Raw genomic sequence first — 21,205 nt, 5'->3', positions numbered from 1 at the left:
GAAATTTCCCGTTTCCCTGCGCCACCCTGTATTTGCCGAAAGCTACAGCCTCCTGAAAACCTCCCCCATAACATTATCCTTTATTGTATGATTATTTGATAGCGGAACAAACACTGGTAGCAGATACCTCTGTAAAAATCTGAGAGTATGCGTACGGAACGATTTGAAGTAGAATGATCATATGAAATTAATTGTTGGTAGGCGGGTGCCAAGTTGAGATTCATTGGGAAAGTCCTTAGAAAATGTAGTCCATCAACAAAGGAGGTGGCTTACAAAACACTCGTTCGACCTACACTTGAGCATTGCTCATCAGTGTGGGATCCGTACCAGGTGGGGTTGATGGAGGAGATAGAGAAGATCCAGAGAAGAGCGGCGCGTTTCGTCACAGGGATATTTGGTAAGCGTGATAGCGTTACGGAGATGTTTAGCAAACTCAAGTGGCAGACTCTGCAAGAGAGGCGCTCTGCATCGCGGTGTAGCTTGCTGTCCAGGTTTCGAGAGGGTGCGTTTCTGGATGAGGTATCGAATATATTGCTTCCCCCTACTTATACCTCCCGAGGAGATCACGAATGTAAAATTAGAGAGATTCGAGCGCGCACGTAGGCTTTCTGGCAGTCGTTCTTCCCGCGAACCATACGCGACTGGAACAGGAAAGGGAGGTAATGACAATGGCACGTAAAGTGCCCTCCGCCACACACCGTTGGATGGCTTGCGGAGTATAAATGTAGATGTAGAACAGCCGAGCGCGTTAAAGCGCCGGTTCTAGAAGACAGGGAGGCGAGTCTGCTTTGGATCGAATACGCCTCACCGGTTAATGACGAGGACTGCTGAACTAGCCAGCCTAGACGTGATTTTTAGGCGGTTTCCGACATCCAAGTAGGTAAATACCGACCTAGTACCCACGTCCCGTCGCAGTTACACGCTACACAAACATTTAGAAAACGTCCTCACACTTGAGCATCGATTTACTCTTGACACCGGCAGATGGATCACATAGATTCTGACCCGGTATGTGTGCGCTGTGTGTGTATGGGAGGGGGGAGTGGCGACGTCAGGAAGGTCATCCAGGCATTAACATTGCCTCAACCTAGATAACAATGGCGACCCCGTTGTAGAACCGGGAAAACAAAAAGAAGAGGATGTCGAATGTAGTTGTGGTATAAGTTCTCACCAGTCCAGGGTTAGTCATATAGTTCATTTATTACGGAGCTGAATAATGTTAACGTGCTATACATTCTCCTGTGTGACCTTGAGCTCCGTCTTTGATGACTTCATCACAGGCGGTGCGTTAAAGCCCACTGTTCAGTTCGAATTCCTTCTGAAACTTCCTGTACCGGCCTAAGACGGTCTTTTAGCAAGCACTGCTTAACTCACGCACGCGCTTTATACTTCAGGTCCGTCTTTGAAAGTTTCGTAATATTCGTCACGTTTGACTGCTTTTCCTTGGTGTCGCCATTTCGAAACTATTCAGGTTTTGTGAGGTATCAGCAACCACGGCAAGAGAAGTGGTTGTTACCGGCAATAAAAAGTTGGAAACTTTCTTGGAGTGTGGATCCCATTCCGCGACACACTCGAAACCCACGTCACGGTCCGGAGATGACGGCCTCAGAGTGCCTCTCATCGCGTGACACAGGCCGCTACTGTGTGCTTTCTGCAGCGAACCTTCTGTGTGCCTTCTAAAATGGACACGCAGCTCACGTGAATACCTCGCAGCTACATTCCGAGCCGTGTACTCATGAGAGCACGTCGGGGAAGTTCGAGAAATTAGGAGCATTTCTTTTCACAAAACTTATTGCGGTTTTTATGTTTGGCCTAAGACTTAGAGAGGCCATAGATGTCGCTGAAAAACATAATGCCCTGGTTTTTCATGGCTGATATCGTACAATCTTACGAAAATAAGAACCAAATCGAGGATCTGCAGGAGCGAATAGATTCATACAGTTTCTACAGTAGAGGTAACTGCAAAGTTTGAGGGAACAGAAACGAAAATAACATGTTCCACATACTATACAAGATTACATTCTTCTCTTGCCTGTTTATGTATTTTCATACTTTACGCCGACACTGGAGCACTAAAATCAAAGATTACATAACAGAATCTTCGACGAATAAGTTTATACCCTAGCAGTCAACATTTTATTCCTATTCCAAAACTTCTTCACACGAAGTGATCTGGAGGCTCGCTCTTCTGCAGATGTGACATACTTCTTACTTTGTGATATTTTAAATGTAAGTCGTATGTATTTGTTCTTCAGCAGCAGCTTCTCTTCCCTGTGTTCCATCTGACGTTTGGTAGCGTTCATTCCATTTACATTCTTTTGCACTTCTTTAAACCAGTTGTTTTTTGTCTTACTGTTTCAGAAGTAGTTAAAAAGTTGTTTCAGGAGTCTAGTATTCGGTAAGCGAGGAATGGGTCCGAAAAATGCAACCCTTCTTTTTCGCATTGCATCAACAACGGATTAACTTTCTTGGTAAACCACTGATTTGGACAAGAATCTCCATTTACCATTAACTTGATGTTTTTGTTGATAATCGTTCGGAGTGTTCTTCTATCAACTTCCTGCAATTTATCAGTTGTTGCTTGAGTGTTTAGTTTAAATAACGTTTCACTTCAGTATGTTGCCTGTGGTGTAACAACGTTGGAATAATGCCAAAGTTTAGCATTTAACGAAATAGATCTTTTTTGTAAGTTGGCCACGTAGTTCTCTGCGCTCGATGTAGTTTTAATGTTCTATTACCTATTAATGCTTTTTCATTGGCATGCCAAGTAACGATCTCATCAAGATATTTAAACTTTTTCACTACCTTACTTTTTTGAGCATTATGGAGTATAGTATGGGATGTGCCAACTAGAAAGATGGGCATCATTTCTGTTTTCTCAAAAGAAATTTGCAACCCCACCTTTGCCGCTAATGGTTCTAATACTCCTATCTGAAACTTCGCTTCATCGATATTGTTTGCTATCAACTCAAAATCGTCTCCAAATGCAAGACAGTTAAGTCGAATCATTCTTCCAGTCTTAATAATCTTATCCTGTTCAATTCGCACCTAAATCCTAAGCGAATTAATCGCTGCTTGTATTTCTTCTGGATGTGGCTGATGTAACTTATTTCTCGTGTAAGGGTCAAATTCCAAGTAATATTCAGATTCCGTACTATTTAGTAACTGTTTGAAGTATTCAGCCAAAATCGTTGAACTGTCATAATCGTTATTTACTACCTTGCTGTTCATATCCTTCATATACTCCTAGCTCACTCATTTGTTGCATAGTTTAATTCTTAATTTCTTTGCGTGATTTTGGTACTTGCATTGTCTAATTCATAAATTTCGGGCGTATTATAGTATTTGAGAGTTGTAGCATCGCGTTTTAGTACCTGAATAGTGTTAAATCGCGTAGTCTCCTTCCGCCGCCGAGCAGTGTGTCCGCAGTGCGCAAGTAGCAGCATTACTGCATTTACTAGGCAATCTTGTATTTTAATAACCGTTTAAATTTTGTGTCGATTTGTTTGCGCTCTCTGTAGATTAGTTCAGACGTTCTTTGCACAACAGTTTTTAGCATGGATAGGTACTGCAACTGCTGTGTTCGGATGCAGGCTGAGTTGGCATCCCTTCGCTCCCAGCTTCAGGCAGTGTTGGCTTCGGTCACACAGCTTGAGGCTGTTGCCAATGGGCATCACTGTGGGGGTCCGGATGGGGGTATGTCGGGGACGGCCAGGTCGTCCCACGCATCCCCCGATTGGGACTACGACTGTGGTTGCCCGGGATACTGCCCGCATTGAGGCTGATCCCTCACCTGTGGTAGAGTGGGAGGTTGTCTCAAGGTGTGGCAGGGGGCGAAAGACATTCCGGAGGGCTGAACGGAAGGCCTCTCCAGTTTGTCTGACGAACTGGTTTCAGGCTCTGTCTCAGGCAGATACTGATCTTCGGCCTGACATAGCTGCTTGTCCTGTCCCAGAGGTTGCCCCTCAGTCTGCAAGATCCAGGCGGTCGCAGAGGGTGGGCTTACTGGTAGTTGGGAGCTCCAACGTCAGGCGCGTAATGGGGCCCCTTAGGGATATGGCAGCAAGAGAGGGGAAGAAAACCAATGTGCACTCCGTGTGCATACCGGGGGGAGTCATTCCAGATGTGGAAAGGGTCCTTCCGAATGCCATGAAGGGTACAGGATGCATCCATCTGCAGGTGGTTGCTCATGTCAGCACCAATGATGTGTGTCGCTATGGATCCGAGGAAATCCTCTCTGGCTTCCGGCGGCTATCTGATTTGGTGAAGACTGCCAGTCTCGCTAGCGGGATGAAAGCAGAGCTCACCATCTGCAGCATCGTCGACAGGACTGACTGCGGACCTTTGGTACAGAGCCGAGTGGAGGGTCTGAATCAGAGGCTGAGACGGTTCTGCGACCGTGTGGGCTGCAGATTCCTCGACTTGCGCCATAGGGTGGTGGGGTTTCGGGTTCCGCTGGATAGGTCAGGAGTCCACTACACACAACAAGCGGCTACACGGGTAGCAGGGGTTGTGTGGCGTGGGCTGGGCGGTTTTTTAGGTTAGATGGCCTTGGGCAAGTACAGAAAGGGCAACAGCCTCAACGGGTGCGGGGCAAAGTCAGGACATGCGGGGACCAAACAACAATCGGTACTGTAATTGTAAACTGTCGAAGCTGCGTTGGTAAAGTACCGGAACTTCAAGCGCTGATAGAAAGCACCGAAGCTGAAATCGTTATAGGTACAGAAAGCTGGCTGAAGCCAGAGATAAATTCTGCCGAAATTTTTACAAAGGTACAGACGGTGTTTAGAAAGGATAGATTGCATGCAACCGGGGTGGAGTGTTCGTCGCTGTTAGTAGTAGCTTATCCTGTAGTGAAGTAGAAGTGGATAGTTCCTGTGAATTATTATGGGTGGAGGTTACACTCAACAACCGAACTAGGTTAATAATTGGCTCCTTTTACCGACCTCCCGACTCAGTAGCATTAGTGGCAGAACAACTGAGAGAAAATTTGGAATACATTTCACATAAATTTTCTCAGCATGTTATAGTCTTAGGTGGAGATTTCAATTTACCAGATATAGACTGGGACACTCAGATGTTTAGGACGGGTGGTAGGGACAGAGCATCGAGTGACATTATACTGAGTGCACTATCCGAAAATTACCTCGAGCAATTAAACAGAGAACCGACTCGTGGAGATAACATCTTGGACCTACTGATAACAAACAGACCCGAACTTTTCGACTCTGTATGTACAGAACAGGGAATCAGTGATCATAAGGCCGTTGCAGCATCCCTGAATATGTAAGTTAGTAGGAATATAAAAAAAGGGAGGAAGGTTTATCTATTTAGCAAGAGTAATAGAAGGCAGATTTCAGACTACCTAACAGATCAAAACGAAAATTTCTGTTCCGACACTGACAATGTTGAGTGTTTATGGAAAAAGTTCAAGGCAATCGTAAAACGCGTTTTAGACAGGTACGTGCCGAGTAAAACTGTGAGGGACGGGAAAAACCCACCGTGGTACAACAACAAAGTTAGGAAACTACTGCGAAAGCAAAGAGAGCTTCACTCTAAGTTCAAACGCAGCCAAAACCTCTCAGACAAACAGAAGCTAAACGATGTCAAAGTTAGCGTAAGGAGGGCTATGCGTGAAGCGTTCAGTGAATTCGAAAGTAAAATTCTATGTACCGACTTGACAGAAAATCCTAGGAAGTTCTGGTCTTACGTTAAATCAGTAAGTGACTCGAAACAGCATATCCAGGCACTCCGGGATGATGATGGCATTGAAACAGAGGATGACACGCGTAAAGCTGAAATACTAAACACCTTTTTCCAAAGCTGTTTCACAGAGGAAGACCGCACTGCAGTTCCTTCTCTAAATCCTTGCACAAACGAAAAAATGGCTGACATCGAAATAAGTGTCCAAGGAATAGAAAAGCAACTGAAATCACTCAACAGAGGAAAGTCCACTGGACCTGACGGGATACCAATTCGATTCTACACAGAGTACGCGAAAGAGCTTGCCCCCCTTCTAACAGCCGTGTACCGCAAGTCTCTAGAGGAAATGAAGGTTCCAAATGATTGGAAAAGAGCACAGGTAGTCCCAGTCTTCAAGAAGGGTCGTCGAGCAGATGCGCAAAACTATAGACCTATATCTCTGACGTCGATCTGTTGTAGAATTTTAGAACATGTTTTTTGCTCGAGTATCATGTCGTTTTTGGAAACCCAGAATCTACTATGTAGGAATCAACATGGATTCCGGAAACAGCGATCGTGTGAGACCCAACTCGCTTTATTTGTTCATGAGACCCAGAAAATATTAGATACAGGCCCCAGTAGATGCTATTTTTCTTGACTTCCGGAAGGCGTTCGATACAGTTCCGCACTGTCGCCTGATAAACAAAGCAAGAGCCTACGGAATATCAGACCAGCTGTGTGGCTGGATTGAAGAGTTTTTAGCGAACAGAACACAGCATGTTGTTACCAATGGAGAGACGTCTACAGACGTTAAAGTAACCTCTGGCGTCCCACAGGGGAGTGTTATGGGACCATTGCTTTTCACAATATATATAAATGACCTAGTAGATAGTGTCGGAAGTCCCATGCGGCTTTTCGCGGATGATGCTGTAGTATACAGAGAAGTTGCAGCATTAGAAAATTGTAGCGAAATGCAGGAAGATCTGCAGCGGATAGGCACTTGGTGTAGGGAGTGGCAACTGACCCTTAACATAGACAAATGTAATGTATTGCGAATACATAGAAAGAAGGATCCTTTATTGTATGATTATATGATAGCGGAACAAACACTGGTAGCAGTTACTTCTGTAAAATATCTGGGAGTATGCGTGCGGAACGATTTGTAGTGGAATGATCATATAAAATTAATTGTTGGTAAGGCGGGTACCAGGTTGAGATTCATTGGGAGAGTCCTTAGAAAATGAAGTCCATCAACAAAGGAGGTGGCTTACAAAACACTCGTTCGACCTACACTTGAGTATTGCTCATCAGTGTGGGATCCGTACCAGATCGGGTTGACGGAGGAGATAGAGAAGATCCAAAGAAGAGCGGCGCGTTTCGTCACAGGGTTATTTGGTAACCGTGATAGCGTTACAGAGATGTTTAACAAACTCAAGTGGCAGACTCTGCAAGAGAGGCGCTCTGCATCACGGTGTAGCTTGCTCACCAGGTTTCGAGAGGGTGCGTTTCTGGATGAGGTATCGAATATATTGCTTCCCCCTACTTATACCTCCCGAGGAGATCACGAATGTAAAATTAGAGAGATTAGAGCGCGCACGGAGGCTTTCAGACAGACGTTCTTCCCGCGAACCATACGCGACTGGAACAGAAAAGGGAGGTAATGACAGTGGCACGTAAAGTGCCCTCCGCCACACACCGTTGGGTGGCTTGCGGAGTATAAATGTAGATGTAGATGTAGATAAGAGTAGGTGGAGTATATTTCGATTGGTGCTGTTTAAATACCTGATAGTAATCTTTCGTCTTATGGCGAATGAAAGTCTCCTCGATAGACTTTGGCAAGTCCTGCTGAAATTTCATCTTGACCTTTCTAACTTCTATATCCGTGGATCGTCTATCGTTGATTAATTTCTCCCTGAAACTTTCAGTTTTCTTCTGTTGGTCACTTAACCAAGCCTCATGCTTGCTCAGGATTACCATATCGCTTTCCTCATTCCACCAAGCATGTCTCTTCCGTTTCCGTAAGGGAGCAACGTCTTCAACCAAAACTTTTAATCCATTGACAATTACAGCTAGATTGTCACATACAGCTGTTCTAGATCTCTCGTAATGAATCGGATTACTAATAATATAACTAGGATCAGTAGTTCTCCTTCGACCTAACTTTTGAGGTTTGTTTTTCTTTTTCGACGTCAATTTAGCCGGCCGAAGTGGCCGTGCGGTTAAAGGCGCTGCAGCCTGGAACCGCAAGACCGCTACGGTCGCAGGTTTGAATCCTGCCTCGGGATTGTGATGTCCTTAGGTTAGTTAGGTTTCACTAGTTCTAAGTTCTAGGGGACTAATGACCTCAGCAATTGAGTCCCATAGTGCTCAGAGCCATTTGAACCATTTTTTTGACGTCAATTTGATTTTGTATTTTTACCTGTAGTGCTCTGAATCAATATCGACCCCACGGGGGACTTTAACATTATATATTTCTGTACGAGATTTCCGATCCATGGCCACATGATCTATCTGAAACTCTCCTAGCTCGACTTTGGGACATTTCCAACTCATTAACTTACGTGGTCTTCCATTGAACCTTGTTGTCTCCAAAACCAACCCATGAGTAGTAAAAAACTCAGTTAACCGCTCTCCTTTTCTGCTTGTACGTTTATGTGCTGATCATCGCCTCACCACAATTCGAAATTTCTTCCCTCATCCTATCTTCGCATTAAAGTCTCCAAGTAGAATTTTTATATTAGTTTCCGGTACGGTTGTTATCAATTGTCCCCGGCCGGGTTGGCGGTTTTCTCTGCCCGGGGACTGGGTGTTTGTGCTGTCATCATCATTTCATCATTATCATCATTCGTGATAGTGGCTAGATTCGACTGTGTAAGAAATTGGAATGTGACGAAATTAGGGACTTTGTACGGGCGCTGATGGCTGCGCAATTGAGCGCCCCACAAACCAAAATTCATCATCATCAATTAGTCAAGTTCATTCAAAATTTTTCTGTTCCATCCTCATCAGTTCTGTTTTTAAAATTAGCTGGAGCGTGAACATTTATCAGTGTGTAGATTTTGGTGTCCACCTTAATTGTTAACAATTCCATTCATGGAGGATTAGATGAAAAATCCTCAATGGATTCCAATATTCTATTGTGTACCAAGATACCCACCCCGAACAGGGGAATATTTCCCATTACCCTTTCTTCTGGTGGTCCCTCATAAAGCCGATATCCTCCCGATTTCATCGTGTCCTGATCAGTTTTACGCACGAGTAACTCCTGAAGGGCTTTTATAACTGTCTTACATTGATGTAAGATAGCTGTTAGATGTTTCGACTTACAGACTTTCATTAAAGAAATGATTCTTACTGTTGCAAAATACGCAAAACATCCTAGTTTGTTACAGCCTATTCTTGCGTGCAATATGCTGCATTTTTTTGTTTTGTTTTGTTTATTCAAGGCGTCGCTAGGTGCTCCGACTCACCTTAGTCCTCTAGGTGACGCCCCACCGTATCTGAATGGTGTCTCCACCTGGGTAATCTTGATGTGACTATCCACACCGGTGAATTCTTTCGATAGAAGGCTCCTCATGTTCATTTGATTATCCCATCAACGTTCAAGTGTCTTTCCAAGGTCAGGGCTTACAATTCCAGATGTGATCTGGAACGGTGATGGATGAAATATGGAAGGATGAAAAATGAGATTGATGCGATGTGTGTTTAATCCGCGAGAGCTATTTTATTTCGCTCAAGTCCGGCAGCGAAGTTCTTGAGGAGCCCCTATTCGCCACTTGGGATGCGCCACGTGGGAACACCTCTCCTCCGGTATTTTGGGAAGAGGTAGTACAGACCAAAACAAGAAGAAAATGTCCAATAAAGCTGGGCTATAAAGTGCATGCCATATGAGCCATGAGCACATTTGTTCATCTTCGTTACTGTGAAACATATCCCTTCTACTGAACAAGTGTTCGTAGCTCTGAAGGCATGCATTTTCGAGCCCATGTTTGCTTGACAATTTTTTTCTTGTTTTGGTGTGTTTTACCGCCTCCCAAAGTAGGGAAAACAAAGAGCCTGCAATAGAAGAGATTTGTTTCATAGTACAGAAGATGAAGAAGTGCTCATAGCTCTTAAGGTATGAATTTTAGAGTCTATGTTTGCTACTCTTTGTTGTTTCTAGTATCGTGTACTTTCAACTGAATGCGTTTGCGTCATTAATTATGATACACCCTGTATACATACCTACAGGTCTAGTTTGACAGCCGGCATTTGGCTGAAGTACTTTAGGGTAACTACGGAAAAACCTAAATCAGGATGGCCAGATAAAGACTGGAGTTACACCCTTCCGAATGTAAGAACAGTATGTTTAAAACAGTTCTACCTCATTTGGTCTATCCCTAGTATATAATAGCATTTTGCAAAGAATTTATTTATTAAGAAAAAGCCAATGCTACACTGTTCATTCATTTCTCACTCCCAGTTGCCGCATACACTACACACTCTAAACACATATTGTTTCATAACATATCACTACACACACAATCAGCTAATGTCATAGTCATAGCGACGATGTCTGTTTCCATTTTGTGAACTGCAACTGCCATTCGGTAGGCTGAAAAAACTGAGTAAGCATTCCTTTATAGCGAGTTAGATGTTAACTTAAGAAAGAGAAAAAGGCGTGCGTATTATACACTGGATAGCTTTGGGATCATGTTTTTTCCAGAAAAGTAAAAGGAATCAATAAATAGTGTGAAAGTGGTAGCTGAAATGATATATGTTTGATTAACGTTATTAGTACTTGAAGTGGACTGACAAGGCAGCCAGTCCACAGTGACGGGTAGCCGAAAGAAAGGAAGGCACGCGTACACACACACGCCGACGGGCGTCAATTCTGGAACAGGATAACTATTGAATGGTAGCAAGAAAAGTACGTAGCTGCTTTATACTTAACTTTATTAGTTGATGACTACAGCATTCTTCTTGAGACATTTATACTATAACTCTCAAAGTAGGTAAGGCTAATGGCGCCTTGCTAGGTCGTAGCCATGGACTTAGCAGAAGGCTATTCTAACTGGCTCTCGGCAAATGAGAGGAAGGCTTCGTCCGTATGGTCGCTAGCAATCTCCTCGTACAACTGGGGCGAGTGCTATATCGTCTCTCGAGACCTGCCTTGTGGTGGCGCTAGGTCTGCGATCACACAGTGGCGACACGCGGGTCCGACATGTACTAAATGGACCGCGGCCGATTTAAGCTACCACCTAGCAAGTGTGGTGTCTGGCGGTGACACCACATTCCTCCCCCGCAAATCGGCGAACGGTCGTGAGATAAGGCTTCCGCCCGCCGTGGGGAGGACCCCATGTTGACGTATGCGACGAGGTGGGGAGCCTAACAACAGGCGAGGCTGTGCCACCCGCACCCGGCCATTCGGTCCGAGGGGAGCTAGGAAACGCCTGAAAAGCTAGTCCAGGGTGCACGTCAACATGCGGTGTATGCGCCCGTAAAGAAACATGAGGGGCCGTAGTGTCGAACTCCATTGCGTCGGGGTAGCCGACGCGCGATGACGTCATGTGGTCCGGAGCGGTCGGGAGTTCCATGGCGGAGGACAGCTGGTCACGGGAAGCGATCGGCGGCGCGTGACCCTGGGAGGCGCTTGGCGGCTGCAGCGAAGCGTCTAATGCGGGCGGCGCCGGCGGGAGAACAGGCGGCGGCGGCGGCGGCGGCGGCTGCGGCTGCGGCGGCGCGTCGCCATGGGGCAAAATGGAAGGCATCGTCGGTAACACCTGGGGATGAGGCGAGCCAGTAGATGGGTCCCCAGGGCGCTGACCGGACGGCACCGTCGCTGAAAGCAGACGGGGAGCGGCAGAACCCGTGCGACGACAGAGGCGCAGCTGATTGAGATGCCGACGCACCTCACCAGAGGCCCCCAAAACCAAATACATCGCGCGGCCGAGGCAGCGAAGAATGCGCCCTGCGAGCCAACGCCGTGAACCTCGATAGTTGCGATAAAATACAACGTCGCCTGGAGCAAAAGCAGGAGTCTGCCGCTGCAAAGGAACCTGATGCGGCGGATGCAGCAAAGACATCAAAGTGCGATGAGGACGACCGTGGAGCAACTCAGCCGGCGAGCGACCATCTCGGGGCTGAGAGCGATACGAAGACAAAAAGAGCAACAATGCGTCCTCCCGAGAATGCGACTCTTTCAATTTCAACATCTGTGACTTGAAAGTCCGGACCAATCGTTCAGCGGCACCGTTGGACTGAGGCGAAAACGGCGCGGATGTCAGATGTTGAATACCATTGGCCTGGCAGAATGACTGAAATTCTGCGGACATGAATTGTGGGCCATTGTCGGAAACAATAGTCTGCGGAAGACCTTCAATGCAAAAGATAGCAGACAACGCTTGGATGGTGGCGGAGGACGTCGTGGAAGACATCCGGACAACAAAAGGAAAATTACTGAAGGCATCGACCAGAACCAACCATCGAGCATTCCAGAATGGACCAGCAAAATCAATGTGCAAGCGTTGCCAAGGGGAAGTGGCTTTTGGCCATGCAAAGACTTTCCGCGGCGGTGCGGATTGTTGTTCGGCACACGCCATGCAAGAAGAACACATATTCGTAATCGCAGCATCGATTCCGAACCAAGTACAGTGCTGACGAGCAAGTTGTTTCGTTCGCACTATACCCCAATGTCCTTGGTGAAGAAGCCGTAAAACAGAGGACTGTAACGAACCTGGGACCACGACCCTGGACTGATCATTATCAGAACGCAACAACAAAACACCACGTCGAACAAAAAGTCTCTCCTTGTGAGCAAAAAATCGGCGAACCAACGGATCCTCGATCCGAGAGTTTGACAAAGGCCATTGCGTAGCAACAAAACGTAAAACAGTAGCAAGGACAGGGTCAGCAGCTGTGGCTGTAGCTACACGACGAAAATCAATCGGAAACGATTCGACCACTTCATCGGTTTCCGAATCAATGAACATGCAAGCAAGTTCGGAAGAATCGAATGCTTTATCCTCAGCAACAAGCAAACGGGACAACGCATCGGCGTTTCCGTGCTTAGCAGTGGACCGATACAAAATATCGTAGCGGTACTGCGAGAGGAAAATAGACCAGCGAATGAATTTCTGCGCTGTACGTGGAGGTACAGGCTTGGTCGGATGAAAAAGCGATGTCAAAGGTTTGTGGTCTGTGATGATGGTGAAGTGATGACCATACAAGAAATCATGGAACTTAGTAACACCAAACACGAGAGCCAAAGCTTCTTTCTCTATCTGTGAATAATTTCTTTGCGCAGACGAGAGCAATTTGGACGCAAAGGCAATAGGGCGATCATGGGAGCCAACTTTGTGCGCAAGCACAGCACCGATCCCGAAATCCGATGCATCTACCATCAACAAAAGGGGTTTCTGGGGATCGAATGGCGTAAGGCACGTATTAGAAAGCAACGCCGATTTCAACTGGCGAAAGGCGCGTTCGCATTCCGTCGTCCAGACGAACGGAACACCTGTACGGCGTACGCGATGAAGCGGAGCTGAAAGAGAAGAGGCATTGCGCACATTCACGCACACCTTGTGACGCTAAATCGTTCAATGTTCTTGCGACCTCATCACGCAATGCGTGGGGAACATTGCGCGCTCTGAAAAATGTCGGTTGCGCGTTTACTTTCAGTTCCAAATGTGCTTCATAGTTTTTAGCGCAACCTAAGCCTGGTGCAAAAATGTCTGCAAATTCGTCACATAAGCGAGAAACACTGTCTGAAGGCACAGTCTGATTCACTGAGAGGACCTGATTTACAATAGACATGTTAAACAACTGAAATAAATCTAAGCCAAACAAGTTCACTGCCGTAGAAGAACGAAGAACGTAAAATGACACCAGTTTTGTTTGTCCCTTGTATGTTGCAAAAAGAGTGCACTGTCCTAACACAGGTATTGTCTGTCCTGAATATGTGGTTAGCTTAACATTTGCGGAACGCAACGGAGGTTTGCCCAGTTGTTTGTACGTGTCGTGATTGAGCAATGAAACTGCAGCTCCGGTATCGAGCTGGAATGGTATCACTTTGCCTTCAAAGTCTAAGTCCACAAAAAGTTTATTGTTCCGCTGACGACAAGAGCGACTGTTTTGTGCAATTTGAACAGACACATGTACAGAATCACTTGCTAATCGACGTGATTTCCGGCGACGTCGACGCACAGTTTTTGTGGGACGAACACAGGCACTGTTAGAGAAAGTGTCACTGGACGAATCGGAATTAACGACATGAATGTCCATGGGCGAAGGTCCACGAGCCTGAGTGTCCTTGGTTCGATTCCGGCGCGAAGCAAAGGGCCTGGAATGGTTGTGATTGTCTGAACGGAGCTTTTTCTGGCAAACACTTTGAACATGTCCTTTCTTATTGCAGAAAAAGCAAATAGCTTGGCGTGATGGGCAATGTTCACGCGAATGTCTAGTAGCACACCGCGGGCATGATTTCACTGCATTTGTGTGCTGGCGCGGCACACCTGGCTTAGCGCGCGGCGGCAGCTGTGCGGACGTATGCGAGGGCAGTTGACCGGGCCGCTTAGCGCGAGAGCGCCCGGCGGGCCGGTTAATGTTACACACAGCTGGCGAAGTTTCAAAAGATTCCTGAGCACAGTCAAGTGTGTCCTGTCTATCCAATATGTCTATCACTTGTTGAAGGGAGGGATTAACTAGTTTCAAAATTTGCTCCCGTATGCGAACATCAGAAACGTTCTGTGCAATTGCATCATGCACCATTGTATCTGAATAAGAAAGACCACAGTCACATTCAAAGGCACAGTCCCTAGTAAGTCCTTGCAATGTTGCTACCCACTCCCTATTAGTTTGACCGGCCGTACGTTTTGTACGAAAAAACGTATACCGTTTTGCAACCACATTAACTGTTTCTTTGAAATAGACATCTAATGCAGACAAAATTTCCTCGTAGGACGGAGTTGCTACGTCTCGTTGGGGAAACAATTTCACTATCACACGGTAGGTGGACACACCGACACAAGAAAGCAAAAACGGCTGCCGCTCATTACCTTGAATTCTGTAGGCAGCGAGGTGGAAGGCAAACTGCCGGGACCACTCTTGCCAGGTCTCTTGGTTCGGGTCGTAGTGCCTAAAAGGCGGTGCAACGGCAAGTTGTGGCTGCGGTAGCGGTGAAGCGGCGGCGGCCGCATCGGTGTGCAGCGCACGTTGACCCTGGACGAGCTGGCCAAGGGCATCCAATAACGCCTGCGTCTGCTGATTCTGCAAGCGATAAAATTCGCACAGTACATCTGGCGAAGCCATGACACAAATAAATTAGGGCAAAGCAAAACACAAGATCCTTTGTAGACTCGTCGCCAATGAAGTGGACTGACAAGGCAGCCAGTCCACAGTGACGGGTAGCCGAAAGAAAGGAAGGCACGCGTACACACACACGCCGACGGGCGTCAATTCTGGAACAGGATAACTATTGAATGGTAGCAAGAAAAGTACGTAGCTGCTTTATACTTAACTTTATTAGTTGATGACTACAGCATTCTTCTTGAGACATTTATACTATAACTCTCAAAGTAGGTAAGGCTAATGGCGCCTTGCTAGGTCGTAGCCATGGACTTAGCAGAAGGCTATTCTAACTGGCTCTCGGCAAATGAGAGGAAGGCTTCGTCCGTATGGTCGCTAGCAATCTCCTCGTACAACTGGGGCGAGTGCTATATCGTCTCTCGAGACCTGCCTTGTGGTGGCACTAGGTCTGCGATCACACAGTGGCGACACGCGGGTCCGACATGTACTAAATGGACCGCGGCCGATTTAAGCTACCACCTAGCAAGTGTGGTGTCTGGCGGTGACACCACAGTACTTACATGTGTTCCTTTTTTACCGAACCTTTGTTGCCCGATTAATCCTTCAATGTATAGAATGTATTGATTAACAGATACTTTTTAAACCTCCTTTTAAACTAAATTTGTTTTAGTAGCCTCTTTACTGTTCTTGGACAATTTATTGAACAATTTTATTTCTTGGCAGAAAATGCTGTCTTGAGTTTTGTGTTTATTCTTTCTTGGTAAACGTAATTAATTCAGCATGCATCACCTTACAATTTATCACAAAAAGATTAAATAATAATACGAATCATTGCTCTCGTAATATCTAACAGATTATACAGTGTAGGCTTTCACGGCCGGTGCTGACATCACTTGAAAGTTCCTGGCTGATAGGAAGTGGTCAGTGCATAAGACTTTCCCCTTACGTTTCACGTCCGATCTTCATAGGTAAAGCGGTGAACTGCAGTTCGCCATTTTACCTGCGAAGATGTCTGCCGTAGTCGGAGGTGAAACATTAGGGGAAAGTTTTGTGCTTCAACTATTGGCCATCAGCCGGGAAGTTTTAAGTGAAATCTAACAGATTCCTCGTTAAAAATAGAGACTCTCATTATACAATATTGCCAATTGGTTAAATAGATTACAGATTAAATAAGTATGTCTCACTAAGTAACATTAACAATGGGACACTACTTACTACAGAGCAATTAGTAAAGAATGTTTGAGTAATGACCACAGTGTCTAGAATCAAGATCTTGGTACAAATAATCTAACAGAACATTACAGGAAGAATGGGAGAGGGAAAAAGTAGAACGAGGTTTTCTTTTATTGGCTTTACAGTATCCAGATGTAGCTAGTAAGAAAAGTACGTTTGGTCATTCTGTAGCAGTTCTGGGTTGTTATTCTGATGCCGTTCTCTCCTTTTTTAAATGTAATATCGCAGGTCCTAAAAGTATCAGTTCTCTCTGTCCGGAGCTGTATCAAAATACTACACACAGGATATATGAAACAATAAAACTATAAAACTGGCTTGTTACTCGAAACTTATGACGTGTAAATTAAACGTTGTGAAAATGTAATACAATGTGTTTCCCTGTGCAATAATGCTAGGAACCCACAATCAAGTTAGTTAAAATATAGGTACTACTATTCCTTTGGCTAGTTTATCCTATAAAACGTTTCTCTTTAAGGCTTTCAACTCAGCCATCTCCAGTTAAGGATTCTGTACCTAAAATTAACATGTTTTCTCTTCTCTACAGTCTTCTTCACCTACATCTACGGTTATACGTTAATACTTAAGTCACCTTACAATGCTTGACGGGGGATACATCTTATACCACTATCATTACCCCTTTCCTTCGACCAGTCTCTGAGAACGTCGACCTGGATGCTTCCATATGAACTTCGTGTTTCTCTTATATTCTCGTCTTGAGCATTGCGTAAGATTTATGTGGAACGAAGTAATTTTCAGTCTGGATTTTCTTGACAATTACGCTCTCGGAATTTCAATAACCAACTTCACCCTGATGTACGTTGCTTCTCATATTGTACAGTATGGCACTGGACATTCATCGTAACAACCTGCGCTTACTACATCAATCTTCTTTGGATCTTCTCTGCCTCTTCTATTGATTCTACCCGGTAAGCCTCCAAGACTGTCAAGAAACGTCTAAAACGGTCACCAGCTTCCAGTTGACCGTTTTCTATTTAACGGCAACAGACATGTGGTTTTCATTATATCACATAATAAAAAAATTTAAAGTGACGTCATAAACTACTTATTAAGTGGCATAATCTTACGTTCAAGGCTTAACACAATAAGTCAAAAATTAAATTTAGAAACTGTGTATATGTTCTGGGCCAGTGTAACTCATAGCGCGCTAATTACGCAGACTAGATTCATCCTGTATTTGAGAAAGAATGCACGTAGCGACTTCCAAAAATTACACACTCAATTTTAAAGTTTTCGGAACTTTTCCTCTTGGTCATCCCTCACAAAATAATGAAAGGAAAGAAGTTTATCGCTTAAAATAAGGGGAGATCAAAAAGTTTCCATCTGAAGGTGTTGCCGCAACGTATATGCAACGTAACGCGATTACGATACGGGTGTACAGGGTGATCCAAAGAAACGCTTACAAACGGGCATGCCACATCCGACATACATCAATGGTCAGTAATCACATAGGAACCAAGAGGTGGGGGGTCGCAAAGGCCATCCGGGGCTACTAAACAGCGTTGCAGTTATTTAGTCAGCCCAGGTTCCCGGGTTCGATTCCCGGCGGGGTGAGGGATTTTCTCTGCCTCGTGATGACTGGGTGTTGTGTGCTGTCCTTAGGTTAGTTAGGTTTAAGTAGTTCTAAGTTCTAGGGGACTGATGACCATAGATGTTAAGTCCCATAGTGCTCAGAGCCATTTAGTTATTTAGTCACATGCTAACCATTGACGCCCAGTACAGGCGATATTCAAAGCTTAGTCCTGATGCATCGAGACACGCCTGACATCGACACTGCATTGAACGACGCACCATCTCAAACATACCTGGTGCATCTCGAAGACATCCTCCTGCCGCAACAATCCTGTCCACTAGGTCCTCCGTCGATCTAACAGGAGCTACACACATACAGCGCCCTTCAGATACCCCCACAGGAAAACATCGATTGGGAACAGAATAGGTGATCGTGATGACCATGGAACTGGCCTACCATGACCAATCCAGTGGTCGGGAAAGGTTACCTGCAGATGTGCCCTCACCCATCTGTTGAAATGCGCGGGGGAGTCCGTCGTGCTGAAATCGAATGCGGCGACGAATAGGAACGTCCCGCAGGAGGATGAGATAGGTGCTACCATCAAGTCGGTCCGGAAGAAAGTACGGCCAAATTAAACTGTCTCCGACGATGCCAGCCCACAAGTTAAGCCGGCCGCTGTGGCCGAGCGGTTCCAGGCGCTTCAGTCTGGAAACGCGCGACCGCTACGGTCGCAGGTTCGAATCAGGCCTCGGGCATGGATGTGTTGATGTCCTTGGGTTAGTTACGTTTAAGTAGTTCTAAATTCTAGGGGACTGATGACCTCAGATGTTAACTCCCATAGTGCTCAGAGGCATTTGAACCACACATTGTGAGGCATGCGTACGTGTAGCATGTGGGCTCACATCCGACCACGTATGTGGGTGGTAAATGTTTATTACACCCTCGAGTGAGAACGCAGGTACATTAGTGAAGAGGACACTCGCTGTAAAACTTCGATTTCGTGACCGTAGCGCCCTCTCGTGACGTTTGCGACTCCCAGTTCGTATGTGATTATTGATGCTTGTTGTGGTGCCATGTCAGTTTGTAAACGTTTTTTTGAAACGCCCTGTATAAGCACCCACATTGAGGCAAGACACTAGCGTGGCATTCGTGACATTCCGACGCGCGTGCGGTAAATGTGGAAACGTCAACTAAGACGACGTCATTACCAAATGCGTCTGCATAAGGCCAACGTGCTGTTGTTCTTATCTTAGCTGCCAAAGAACAAACACTGGTAACAATCCAAAGGAGAACAACAAATAGGTATGGGACGGCATGTTTGTTTGTAGAAAACCACCGTTGTGGAATGGTGAGCGACAATGTCTGCTGCTGCTTCTTGATAACGCACGTCACCATATCGCAAATATGGTAATCCATAAGTTACGCCAACTGAACTGGGAGACACTCGGGCACCCGCTCTATAGACCTGATCCCGCTCCATATTGTTGTCAAGCCTCTGGTCCCTTAGAAAAGGCCTTGAACGGTCGATTATTCCTGTCTGACGAGGATCTGCAGCAGACAGTTGCAGACTTCTTCACACAGCAGGACAAGGTGTTTTACCAAACGGGTATCTTCAACATGGTGCGTCAGCGGGATGATTGCCTCAATGCTCAAGGCGATTTTGCCTGATTGGCATACCGATTCTGTACTGTACGGCCTTCGATCTGGAAGTTTTTCATCGCTCTTACACACTTTCGCTGTTCATGCAATAAAATTTCATAATCAGGTGTGTCGCTTTAAGTCCTTACTTATTTACTACTAACTCTGTTCGCAACATATTTTGAGCGCAGTGTTTCCATGTACCACTGAATCTGCCTACAAAATTATATCATTGTATGACATACTGTTCAGGAGATATGAATGAATAATCTGAAACTAATAAAAACAACTTTAATTAGAGTTTTTCGTCTTCAACTATAAAGCTTTTACATGCTTAACACCAGATATTTAACAAATTAACTCATTTACACAATAATTAGTCGTTTGAAGCTCCTTTATAAATGGGAGATCTATTCTTGAAAGAATTGAGTGTGCTGGTAGAGCAGAGTGGGGTGTGTCTGAGTGGCGGGTAAGTCTGCGCAAAGCCTCTATCTCAGTTTGTAATCACGCAGCACTTAGTTACTCTTCTGGGCATGAAAGGACTTCTGTGGCTGTCTCTTCGTTTCCCTAGTATGGTTGTTGTCCTGGCGCTAAACATTGTGCAACGCTTCAAGATCAGTTTCACGTTACTTTCATATAAAATTTTGTGTTACGAAAATAGGCTACAGCTCAGGCAATAATGTGCTTACGAAATTTAACTCCATACTGTCATGTGCTACAATGTCATTCTTGTGATATATTAACACAAAAAAATGGTTCAAATGGCTCTGAGCACTATGGGACTTAACATCTATGGTCATCAGTCCCCTAGAACTTAGAACTACTTAAACCTAACTAGCCTAAGGACATCACACAACACCCAGCCATCACGAGGCAGAGAAAATCCCTGACCCCGCCGGGAATCGAACCCGGGAACCCGGGCGTGGGAAGCGAGAACGCTACCGCACGACCACGAGATGCGGGCAAGTTATATTAACACACCAACGTTCCTACAAAGTAAACAAAAACTGCTGACGTGGAAAACAGGGCAAATTTATGCGTTGCAAGTGAGTCAAACTTCTGCAGTGCATAATCTTGCACGCGTTACCCTTATATTTTTTCATGATACAAATCTATAAGTGTCTATGAGCGTTACCAGTGGATGTTACATACGTCCTAGGAGGCAACTTTTCCATTTACAAAAGAAAAACAGAACGGAGACTGTACAAGAGCTGAAAGCTGCAAAACACGTCCTGAAAAAAAGGGAAGTCTCAATGACAAGAACGAGGGAGGTGCAAATAAGTGAAGCTTCACACAGAAACCTGCTTAAAAAGATACGAGTCCATTTCAGATCTAGCTACACCCATTTTCTTGCTTATGTAAACTCAAGCTTGCAATTAAAACTCCTACGTCTGTTTCTTATCGCACGGAGTTAGAGGAAACAAACTGGGAAGATTCAGAATAACTTTTAATGATGAGCAGGAACTCAAAACAGCGGCACACTGCAAATGTCGGGACAGATAATATTATTGTGTGACCCTCAAAGACCTCAGAAAATTAGTTTATGATTGTTCTGAGAGGAAGAAAATGAAACGTGTTTCACAAACATTTAGATGGTTGGGAAGGATTGGGCTTCTGATTTCGTGTATTTAGCCTTAGGACAGCACACAAAACTAGTGATGGGCTCCAACAGTCAGGAAACAAACATCAGGAAGACGCCACAGGAAAAGGTCAGTTGATTATGGTTGTATGTCTTATGGGACTGTTGCGGATGGGGGAGGACACGCCCTTCCAGGAGTAATATTTCCTCGGAACAGGATGGAAGATTGTTGGATGCATCAACTCAGATCCGTATCT

General features: G+C 45.3%; 2 protein-coding genes across 3 annotated transcripts in view; one reads left to right on the top strand and one right to left on the bottom strand.

The window, feature by feature from the left end:
- Window positions 1-21,205, top strand: part of LOC126474382 (uncharacterized) — a 74,245-nt gene that overhangs the window by 38,421 nt on the left and 14,619 nt on the right. The window lies entirely within an intron of this gene.
- LOC126473644 (uncharacterized protein K02A2.6-like) overlaps window positions 10,811-21,205 on the bottom strand; it is a 39,687-nt gene continuing 29,292 nt past the window's right edge. Inside the window, exon 2 of one of the 2 annotated variants that reach the window (XM_050100844.1) lies at window positions 10,811-14,928. In XM_050100844.1, the coding sequence (XP_049956801.1) occupies window positions 10,923-13,064 (2,142 nt within the window). In that variant the 5' untranslated portion in view covers window positions 13,065-14,928 and the 3' untranslated portion in view covers window positions 10,811-10,922. The remainder of the gene's footprint in view (window positions 14,929-21,205) is intronic. The other variant, XM_050100845.1, reaches the window with a different exon arrangement.

This window comes from Schistocerca serialis, chromosome 4, assembly GCF_023864345.2.
Source record: "Schistocerca serialis cubense isolate TAMUIC-IGC-003099 chromosome 4, iqSchSeri2.2, whole genome shotgun sequence".
Classification (NCBI taxonomy): Eukaryota; Metazoa; Arthropoda; class Insecta; order Orthoptera; family Acrididae; genus Schistocerca; species Schistocerca serialis.
This window is presented reverse-complemented; position numbering and strand designations above follow the sequence as displayed.